The following is an 11,565-nucleotide window of genomic DNA, read 5'->3' on the forward strand; positions in this document are numbered from 1 at the left end:
ATATATATTTAATAAGAGCTATTTTATGTAATAAAAAAAGCTTTTATGTAATAAAATTATGTAAAAATTATGTAATTATTTTCTGGAGCAGTTTACTCGTTGTAGTTAGACATGTTCTAAATGTATTAACATGTTAATTACTGGTTTAGTTCGAATTGTTTTTGAAGTATTTAATATATATAGAGCCAACAGCCTAACTGATGTCATATAAAAAATAAATCAAAAAAAAAAAAAACAAAAAAAAAATGAATCAAAAAAAAATGATGAAAGATAGAATGAATAGTTGGAAAAAAAATTAAAAAGTGAGGATGTATTGATGGATGGATGGATGGATGAATGAATAGTGAGTGACCAAATTTTGATGTGAAAAGGTCTTTGGGGCAATCCCTCAGGGAATATACCATTCATTTCAGAGACGAATGTGAGGTAAAACACATGCCCATCTAGATATATAAACTCTCAGCACATGAGGAGAATAAATTTATTGCAAACTCAATATATCTGACAGCAATGACATATACTGTTTATTTGTAATCAACACAAAGATCACACAATTTGTCACCTTCTTTCCAATATCTTAATAGTTTTATCGCAAACTAAAACTAACTCATTCATGAAAAAGCAGAAAGTAAAGCACCAGCTAGTTTAGATTACACATCATCTCATTCTCAATCTGTGCTGCCTGTTCCACTCTTTTCAGATAAGCCGTCCTGTACTTCCTTTTCATGTCCTTCAGTAGCATCAGTGCTTCCTCGTATTCTCTCTTACAAATACCATTCCCTCCTTCCAGTACACTGTCTGGATAGAGAATATATAAAGTTGCATTTAATACCATTCTATGAGTAATGATGTGTTTAATATCAGAAATATCTATTCATATTAGTTTGGATAGTAGTTTGGAGGTTTCCCTAGATGGCATATCTACAGTACAATCAGTCCATTGAAGCTCATACATGCAGCACAATCCAACACATTAGCAATCTGTTAAGTGTTGAAATAATAGAGGAACAGCTGCAAAGCCAAATAGAGCATTTCAAAGTAAACAGTGCTGAACAATCATTCTAACATCTCTGCAGTGTGCTTGTTAGCTGACCTGTAAAACATGCAAGTTTGTGCTAGTTGATGAAATTTATTTGCTGATCAATTGGAAAATATTTCCTGCTACATCACTCGGCTTGACTTGTTTAATTACACTGGATTCCATCTCGGTTTTGTCATTTAAAAAAATACGTGACTAAGAATATTTCAAAGCCTGCTATAAAATGACAAGGTATCTGTTACCTAAGGGAACTTTGATTGTTTTTGCCTCCTTTATTTGGTAGAGAAGTTCCTCAACTTTTTTTCCCTTCGACTTCTTTGGTCCCAAAGGAGGCAAATTTTTAATCTGTGAAAAGAATGTTTCTGTCATGTTATTAATAGCAGATGTTGGGTTTTCTTGCTGAATGCACTGTATATAACTGATGAATGACCTTTTTCTCTCTTTCGGTGTACGGCTTCTGTGGAAGGTCCAGATTTGCTTTAGAATCTCTATACACAAGCAGGTTCTTGAGCATGTGCTCCAAAACACTAACGGCTTGTTGAATTCCTGTGATGAGAGAAATCAATGACAACATGAACAAACAAACAACACTGAATCAAACAAAGCAAGAGGTCAACAACAGAGTTTAGGAAAGTTCCTACCAGAAAACTCAGGCATTTCTAGCTCAGGTGTGTCATCAAGTAGGATTTCATAACCAATCAGTTTTTCTGGACATGCTTTGCAGCCTTTTTCCAGTTCGGTTTCCTTTGAAACATCTGGATCTTCTTGGTATTAATAATCAAATAAACAACAACAACCAAAAAAAAAAAAAAAAAAAAAAACAAAAAAAAAAGTGTTCAAACATACATATCATACAAGTCTTGATACTGTATGTAGACTTCTAGTTTCTAGGTGCAATAAAATTACCTCTGTCACAAAGAACGGCTCTGCATTTTGATTCGTCTCAAAGAATATGTCTGCACTTGTCAAGTCAAAATGCTCCTGGCCTATGTCAATGTCTTCCTCATCGTCAATGCTTGTTTGAGACGAGAATCCAAATACATGAGTTAACCCATACTCTAAGGGTAGAGGATTATCTGGTCCAGTACATTTCTTGGAGAAGAGCGTTTCTGTAGAATGTTGATTTGCCGTGATCGAAGGAAATTTTGAAAGTGTGGTTTTCACCTGAAAGTTAAAGTAGAAGGTAAACTGCTTCTGAAAGGATTTAAAATAAAAATATCAAAATCCAAACTCAAACATGTTTATTACACACACCTTTCATTTAGTAAATATTCATGTCGCTTAATCAGATCAGTTGTTTTCTTGCGTGTTATCTTAATACCCAGCTTGCCTATAACAAAAAATGAAAAAAAAAAACAAACAAATTTAATTAAAAACAAAAACAAAAAAAGCCTGCCTGAGGATGTGTGAGCTTACCACTCAGTTGATTTAATGCACTAACAATGAGCCTGCCTGAGGAAGTGTGAGCTTACCACTCCTCTGTGTTGTCAAGGGGTTTGAGTGAATAACAAGCTCACTGAGCTTTGGAAACAATGCCACGGGCAACAATGCCTCTTCCTCGGCTATCTAGAGGAAAAGAAGTGGCAAATAGCTCTGCTGTCAATGACTTCATTCGGCTGTCTATGTTTGTAGCAAATCAAATGCATTTTAACCGCCAGCAGGCAATACACAGACCTCATTGTTGGCCAAATTCAGATGACAAAGTTCTGGAAAAGGTAGACCCTGAGCGCATCCATCCTCCTTTCTCTGATGATAGTATTGTAAGGGACCAGAATGCATTTCGAGACATGCTTTGTCCTCCTATTTGAGATGCAAGTTAGACTGTAAAATGCTGATAAAGATCTCTGATAAATTGAAAACAGTAAATTGATATGACGTATGTAAACAGGAAATGAAAAAAATAAGAGAGCGATCCTACTTTCACAGTTTTTTCTGGTTTTTGCTGGCTCATCGTGATTTCAGAGACTATCTGGCAGAGAAAGTAAATAAATTAACATGTAAACAACTTGTTTTCCAACTTAAAATTTGTCTTTTTTTATTATTAAATATACTAACACTTTATCCTCTCGTCATTCACTGTGTTCACATTCTGTCCGATGCTCTGTGGCATAATGCCTGTCTGGGCATCTTGTAATGTCTCCACCTTTTCTAAGAATGGGACTCCTGAGATGTAATTTCCTTGTAAGTTTAGATGACGAAGCCTAAATGCACAATAGATTAAAATTAGAAAAATACAATTTAACAGAGAATGAAAGAATCACACAGTATCTTAAAAAAAAAAAAAAAATAATAAATAAAAGTCAAATTTGAGCTTATATTGCCCTTTTGCATTTTTCTAACTTTTTAGTTTATTTATAACTTCAAATCTTTAAAAACAAAACAGGGCCATCTAATCACTACACATTAATGCTTACAACACCAGTAATTGGGCTACAGCATCTTTTGTTTTGTTTTTTAATTCTAAAAGAACATTTTGTGGCTGTGCCTCAAGAGGGCAGTCTATACCAAGAAGAATGAAATAAACAGAGACTTGATAGACTACTTAATGTTTTTCATCACTGTAATGACTGCACATTTTGTGCATACAATTAGGATTATTGAAACATCTTTTTTTATCCTTACATTTTAAAGATGATCGGTACAGTGAAATACGCAGCACCTCTATTGGAATAAAAAGTATCAAATGTTGTGCTATGGTTCCACCCCAAAATTGATTTTATGCTAAATAACATTGCTATTTTGGCAAATTATTATTACATTCATAAAAAGATTAATGTTGTTGTAGTAAAAATTTTCCTGCACAAACAAATAAATAAATAAATACATCTGGTGTTTATGAAAAAGGTTCTACTTTAAGCACCTGTCACATGCAATGCAGAACTAGTCAGGACAATGAACAAAAAAACACCATAAATAAATATTACTCAAAAAAAATCAAACATACCTCAAAAACCAAACAAATCTCATTTATAAAAAGCTTACTAACCTCTTTAAGTTATCAAGCATCAATACCTCCAGAGTTTGAAACAGCAAGACACCCCGTTCTGTGCTGTTGAAAAAGAAAACTTTATATAACTACATTCTACATTTTGTCTTTGACTAAATTCAAAAAAGAAAAAAAAATATGTTAAAGTATGATAGAGACAGTTCAAGGTCCAACTATAGTGAAAACTCTGCAGCCTGACTTTGGATTCTACATTTTGTCTAAATGTGGACTTAGTGACTGTTCAGTGACAGTTCCAATTCCCTCAATGCAGGAAACCTGGCAAAGGGTTCTAGAAACAAAATATATATTTTGTATGTAAACCATTTCTGTCACACTAGAACTGTCAAAATATATTAAATATAAAATATATATTGAATGTACAAAATTTAAAACATACAAAATCTTTCATTAAAGTTAAATAATTATCAGAAGCATTTATGTATGCAGCATTATCAAATTGTTCCAAACCCTCAAGTCTGACCTGTTTAAAAAAAAAAAAATCCTTCTGTGATGTAATGGCAGATGTGACTTAAACCAGTGGTTCTCAACCTTAATCTAACAAAGTAACTTTAAACAGTGTTTTTGATACAGAGCTTACCGTTTGCAAACGCTGGCCACTGATGTTAACAGAACAGAGGTCAGAGGGCTTATCCACACAACACAGTGTAAGCTGAAGTATTGTGGAAGTGTTTGCATGTGTGTTCATTTGGAGGATATTGAAAGAGAAATTGAACATTGATGTCACATTTTAAACTACTGAATGAATTAATAGCAGATAAATGTAATACTAATGTGAATGCATTCTTACAAAAAGCTGTGCATCTAAACAGTTGCTAGCACTCTCTGGTTGTCTCTTTTCATGTTTCCCAGAATGCAATTCAAAATGTGATCCTGAAATGTTTTTCCTCTTTGATGTCCTCTCTTCCAAAGTATTTCTGTTTGCTACAAGCCAGTGTCCAGCCCCTTTAAAAAAAATATATCATGGAGGACTGTTTAATAATTCCAACTTTATTTCTCTTAAATGTTCAGCATTCTAAGGCATGCTTTCCACAACAATCTATTTCAAATTAATGCTGTTCTTTTCAACTTGCTAGAATACTGAAAAAACTAGTATCGTGAAACCAAGCACGACTGTGTTACGTCACTAGTACAGACTATGGCCAAAACTGGAGCTAGTTAACAGATTTAACAAATCCAGTTATTGGAGATGAGATTCGCAACTGGGCTACTTTTGCAGTTGGACCAGGACATGGTATTCAGATGAAAAGTGGAAGACTAATCATTCCAGCTTATGTTTATTACATACATTGTAGGTGTTTTCCCTTTAATTTTCTACACAAAGTCAGGCCTCATGCTTTATCATTCTATAGTGATGACTGTGGTGTCACCTGGCAGATGGGAGAAAAAATCCCAATGGAATCTTGCGAATGTGAGATGGCTGAGATCATAGACCATGCTGATCAGAGTCATTTGTACTGCAACGCCCGTAGTACACGTGGCCACAGAGTGGAGGCTTTAAGTGAGAGCAGCGGGGCAGCTTTTGACAACCCTCATGTTGCTAAGAAACTCGTGGAGCCCCGTCATGGCTGCCAGGGTAGTGTGTTGAGCTTCCCTGTGCCCGAGCCATCAGATGAAGCGGATCACTTTGCTCACCAATGGATCCTCTGCAGTGAATGGGTGCCGTCAGAATGAGAGTTCAAACAGCTGATAAAAACACAACAATAATTAAAAAGTAATCCACATGACACCAGTATCAATTAACATATTGTGAACCGAAAAGCTGTTTGTAATAAACAAATCCCTCATTAAGATGTTTTTTAACTTTAAACCATCGATTCAGTCCTCTTGACTGAATCAGGAGAGAAATGTGCACAAATCTGATTCTAAATTAATATTATAATGTTTTTATCAGCTATTTGGACACTTATTCTGACAGCACCAATTCACTGCAGAGGATCCATTGGTGAATGACTGATGTAAATCTAAATTTATCCAAATCTGTAGCAATTAAGAAACAAGTTAATCTAAATCTTTTAGATTAGAAAGATTTGCATCTTTCTGCCAGATTAAAAAAAGAGAAAGCTGTATTTTGAGTTCAGATAAATTTATTTGAGGTGAAGTTACAGCATCTCTTGAAACCATGAAACTGTTATGACTTAATAAATTAAGTAGTTATTGTGATAATTAAAGTATGACTGTACTGGTACTGGCTTGATACATGTAAGGTATGCTTTACCTTGTATTTGTTTATTTATAGTAAGAAAATACTATATATTATATGCCTCTTGATCTTAATAGTAGGACTGTATGTCACTGCTCATTTGTATGTCTAGACTGCTTGCTTTTTACGTTTGACTGTGTAGACATTTTTTTTTTGATTCACTGTAAAAATGTTAATAAATATATATATATATATATATATATATATATATATTATATATATATATATATATCTATATATATATATATATATATATATATATATATATACAGTACAGACCAAAAGTTTGGAAACATTATTATTTTTAATGTTTTTTTGAAAGAAGTTTCTCTTCTGCTCATCAAGCCTGCATTTATTTGATCAAAAATACAGAAAAAAAAAAACAAGTAATATTGTGAAATATTATTACAACTTAAAATAATAGTTTTTTCTATTTGAATATACTTAAAAAAAAATAATTTATTCCTGTGATGCAAAGCTGAATTTTCAGCATCATTACTCCAGCCTTCAGTGTCACATGTAACATCCAGTCTATCACATGATCATTTAGAAATCATTCTAATATTCTGATTTATTATGAGTGTTGGAAACAGTTCTGCTGTCGAATATATTTGATGAATAAAAGGTTAAAAAGAACTGCATTTATTCAAAATAAAAAAAAATACTAATAATATATATTCTAATAATATATTTTTCTTTACTATCACTTTTTATCAATTTAACACATCCTTGCTGAATAAAAGTATTTATTTTATTTAAAAAAAAGAAAAAAGAAAAATTACTGACCCCAAATTACTGACCAGTAGTGTATATTGTTATTACAAAATATTTATATTTTAAAAACATAGCTTCTTTTTTTTTTTTTACTTTTTATTCATCAAAGTATCCTAAAAAAGTATCACATGTTTTGAAAAAATGTATTAAGCAGCAGAACTGTTTCCAACTTTAATAATGAATCATCATATTAGAATGATTTCTAAAGGATCATGTGATAATGATACTAAAAATTCAGCTTTGCATCACAGAAATAAATGATAATTTAAAGTATAATAAATTTAAAAACAATTATTTTAAATTTTTAATAATATATCACAATATTAGATCTGTGTATTTTTGATCAAATAAATGCAGGCTTGATGAGCAGAAGAAACTTCTTTCAAAAAACATTAAAAATAGTAATGTTTCCAAACTTTTGGTCTGTACTGTATCATATATATAATATATATATATATATATATAATATATATATTTAAATGTAATTTATCGATATAACATTGTGGTGCAAAAGTTAGTTTAGCTCAACATTTAACCAATACAAAAAATAAAAATCAAAAAAAATAGTACAATAAAGCACAACATTACAATGCTACAAATCAAAATTAACAAAACTTCTGGTATGATTAAGTTTAATTTGGTCATGCTTTTAATCAAAATTGACTGATTGTGTTACATGAGTATAATCGGCATCCAGATACTGCTATTGATATATTATTCTCCATAAGTGTGCCTTTTGATGAAAAGGTCATAATAGACAGAATTAATGAAGTGTACTGAGAGTACCTAACAGGTATATATATATATATATATATATATATATATATATATATATATATATATATATATATATTAATATTGTAAATGTATTCCCACATAATACATTAAACATAATAACATCATGATCATAATTCATAAAAAAATCATCATTTTATATTCCCAGTTTGTGCATGATTCAGCATAATTTCAGGATGTGAATTCTTAAAGGAATTATCCTTTTTTATCACTTTATTTTGTCGGTAGGGGGCGATCTTAAACTGTCAGCCTTGTGACCATGACTTTGAAATGTAAACTAACTTAATATATATTTGTAGAAATAGCATTTTAATAAACACATTGAGCGCACGGATAGGTTTTTCATACCTTATACATTTACCTTTAAAAATAGAAAAGCAGCTATTTCGTGGAACGACTCATTAGCTAGACAAAGACAGGTGCTGTTTTTAACCTGTTAGGTACTCTCGCTGTCGCAGCAAAACAATAAGCCATGCACGTGAGTCGAGTTCTTCATTTTAAAGGTCTGTGGTCAAGTAGTCTGCAGCGCACGTTCACTTTTGTAGCAGAAAAGAACACTTTTGTGAGCATGTCCTTGATTTTCTCGGTGTCATATTAACTTGCGTTGCACGTGGTTATTTAGTTCAAGCTGCTAAAAAAAAGTAATGCACAATTTAATGTAACGCTTTAAGAGGCAGCTCCAGTTAGTCTCTTTAAAACAACGCGAACAGCTCAAGTTTTGCTAAATGTTAACAGGGCGGCAGATTCGCTTTCGTGTTGTTATCATTTACTTTTATTATCTGTTGTGCGTGTGCTATGGTTTGCATTATAACTGAGCTTGTAATTTGATCAAAGTAAGGGAAATACACACTCCCCACCTCCCAACAAACGCACGCATTGCACAATTCAGTCTCCCTATAGTGGATACGGAGAGAATAGCCAAAAGAAAGAAGGACAGGGTAAAAAAATAAATAAAAAAATAGTTCAAGTACTCCAAGTAACTTGTAACCAAGCCCTCTATAAGACTTCACCACTTAATTTATATGCTTAATCTTGTTTTATTGTGCCTGTTGTTGTTTTCTGATGTAAATCTGCTCAACATATTTTTTGGATTTTAATTTAACAATGGACAAAACACATAGGGGAAGCAAATCAAGACCCTTTCCAGTAACAACATTAGAATCTGAAAGAATGCAGGTGACATACAGAATTCCAGCTCTCATCTATATCAGTGACAATCAAACATTTCTTGCCTTTGCTGAAAAGTGGAAAACCGCAGATGACACTGATGTCCTTGTGATGAGAAAAGGAATATGAAAGGATGGTGGGAGTTGAGGTGAATCTTGCAACATTAACATTTATTGACAGTTCTCTGGAAGTTTAAGTATTAAAGGAATTAGTTCACCCAAAAATAAAAATTTGCTGAAAATTTACTCGCCTGTTTAAGGCCATGTGAAATGTAGATGAGTTTGTTTCTTCATCAAAACAGATTTGGAATCATTTAGCATTACATCACTTGCTCATCAAAGGATCCTCTGCAGTGAAGGGGTGCCGTCAGACTGAGAGTCCAAACAGCTGATAAAAACATCACAATAATATACCCATAAGTAATCCACACATCTTGTAAAGAGAAAAGCTGTGTGTTTGTAAGAAACAAATCCATCCCCTGTTAAACTCTCAGAATCCATAGACATATTTGTTTAGAATTGATTTGGACTGTTTTCACTTGTAAACACTGTCTTGTAAACTCTTTCACTGGAGAAGGCAATATGATGAAAAGAAATATTATGGATAGAGGACTTTTACTTTTCACTACACAAGACATGATGTTATGCTTTTCTGATGATGAAACAAACTCATCTACATCTTGGATGGCCTGAGGGTGAGCACATTTCAGCAAATTTTCAATTTTAATATTAAGCCTATTTTTCTTTGTTCTGTTTTTTTTTTTGTTTTTTTTTTGTTTTTTCAGTGGGATAGTAGTCATGAGTTGCTCACTTCAGCTTGTCTACCAAACCACCGCAGCATGAATCCATGTCCAGTCTATGAGAGAGAATCCAAGACCCTCTTTCTGTTCTTCATTTGTGTTCTTGATGGGATTTCTGAACACAAACAAATACATAAGAATGGGAATCAGGCATGACTTTGTTACATAACCAGTCAGGACACTGGCAAAACCTGGATTGTCCCAACATATGTGTATCCTTGCAACTCACTCAACTTTAAACCCACATCACGTAAAGGAAGTACTTGGCATTTAGGAAAATGTGTGGATGGTGAGTCTAACGAGTGTCAGATGGCTGAGATCATTGACGACAAAGGTAACAGTAAACTTTACTGCAATGCTTGAAGTATATCCGGCCACAGAGTCGAGGCTCTAAGTGATAGTAATGGAGATGCTTTTGACAAGCCTTCATCTGCACATAAGCTGACAGAGATTGGACATGGCTGCCAAGGAAGTGTGTTGAATTTTGCCGATCAAGCAACTGAAAAAACATGGCTACTTTATTGCCATCCAACCAATCCAAGAAAGAGAGCATGCCTTGGAGTCTACTTGAATAAATCGCCGTGGTATGCCTCAGGATGGGAGGACCGTAAATTGATCATCTACGATGGTCCAAGTGGATACTCAGATCTGGCTCACTGTGGAGATGGAAAACACTTTGCCTGTCTCATGGAATGTGGAGAGATAAGTGAGGTTTTTAAACTCAGTGACATCATTTAGGCCAAGGGTGCTAAATCAGATTGCAAAAGTCAACATTTTCTTTTAGTTTGCAAATAATTCAATTACTGCTAAGAATAATGGACATTTAATGGACAGTTCTTCCTCCAACCCTTTGTCACCTCATCATGTGCTTTATTTCTTTTCTTTTGTTACAAGCTTGTTTTAAGTAATCCTTTAGTGCTTGAGTTACAGGTCAAACCCTCTTTCATGACAGCTTGCCAAATCTGTTTCATCAAGATTATAAGAACATGCAAACATGAAATAAAAAGTGAATGCAATCATTGCATGTCTCTGGTTGGTATGTGTCATAGTTGAGGATCCATAAGGGTTCCAGTTGACACAACGGATACAGTGTGGGTTTTTTGGTTCAAATTAATTTTGAACCAAAGTTAAAATTCAAATAAATTTCACTAATGTTACTTTACCTCTTGAAATCATTAAGCACTTAAAAAAAACAAAAAAACTGTAGGGAATCAGTATTGTGTTGCACATTCTGTTGCTTCTGCTCATTCTGCTGCATCACACCTTTTCACTTCTCTACAGAATTATTTGAGTGCACAGTAAAGATAAGGTGTGTGTTTTTAAAAAAAAAAATTGTGCAGGGTTGTGCAACATTAGGGGTGGAGACCATAATTCATTTTTGACATGGGAGATAAATTTAATCCGGTGTTTATAGTTCATGCACATAACACGGTTCATAAACCATTTAAAAATCATTCTCTAATTATTCCAGATACTCCAATGTCACCATCACAAGCTCATTACACAGTCCTCAACTCCTTTTGTACTTAGTGGTAAAATATTAGTGATAGCATCTGTCAATGCTTACCCCACCCAGACCAGTAAACATGATGGATCTGTCTCTATCTATATCAGCGGTAACTTGGAAAATCAATAGACTTTTGCCAGACAATAGCCATATGGCGTGCCAGATAAATGATTGGAATGTAATACATAACAGTTATATGAACACAATAAAAAAATAAAAATAAAAAAAGACAAATAAAACAAAACTCAATAAAAAACACATCCCAAAAAAAAATGTA

General features: G+C 33.3%; 1 protein-coding gene and 1 pseudogene across 1 annotated transcript; one reads left to right on the top strand and one right to left on the bottom strand.

Moving 5' to 3' along the window:
- Positions 1-413: 413 nt before the first annotated feature.
- xrra1 (X-ray radiation resistance associated 1) lies at positions 414-5,276 on the bottom strand. The gene is made up of 13 exons (XM_042711446.1): positions 5,255-5,276; positions 4,834-4,988; positions 4,624-4,695; positions 3,095-3,275; positions 2,958-3,004; positions 2,714-2,839; positions 2,497-2,605; positions 2,290-2,387; positions 1,918-2,203; positions 1,681-1,803; positions 1,470-1,585; positions 1,282-1,384; positions 414-798 (listed from the first exon to the last, which is right to left on the bottom strand). The coding sequence occupies exons 1-13, from the start codon at positions 5,274-5,276 to the stop codon at positions 641-643; spliced, it is 1,596 nt and encodes a 531-aa protein (XP_042567380.1). The 3' UTR covers positions 414-640.
- A 183-nt stretch (positions 5,277-5,459) lies between these two features.
- On the top strand, positions 5,460-11,445 carry LOC122134755 (annotated as a pseudogene).
- The last annotated feature ends 120 nt before the right edge of the window (positions 11,446-11,565 follow it).

The sequence above is a fragment of the Cyprinus carpio genome, chromosome A21 (genome assembly GCF_018340385.1).
Source record: "Cyprinus carpio isolate SPL01 chromosome A21, ASM1834038v1, whole genome shotgun sequence".
Taxonomy (NCBI): domain Eukaryota; kingdom Metazoa; phylum Chordata; class Actinopteri; order Cypriniformes; family Cyprinidae; genus Cyprinus; species Cyprinus carpio.

Bases quoted from the DNA above. Each gene is read 5' to 3' on its own strand.
- xrra1 (XM_042711446.1), bottom strand. From the start codon at position 5,276: ATGTCCTGGTCCAACTGCAAAA. The intron at 2,606-2,713 runs GTCTGTGTATTG...CTTTTCCTCTAG, and splicing joins TGAATTTGGCCAACAATGAG to ATAGCCGAGGAAGAGGCATT. The intron at 1,804-1,917 runs GTCTACATACAG...ATTAATACCAAG, and splicing joins ATTGCACCTAGAAACTAGAA to AAGATCCAGATGTTTCAAAG.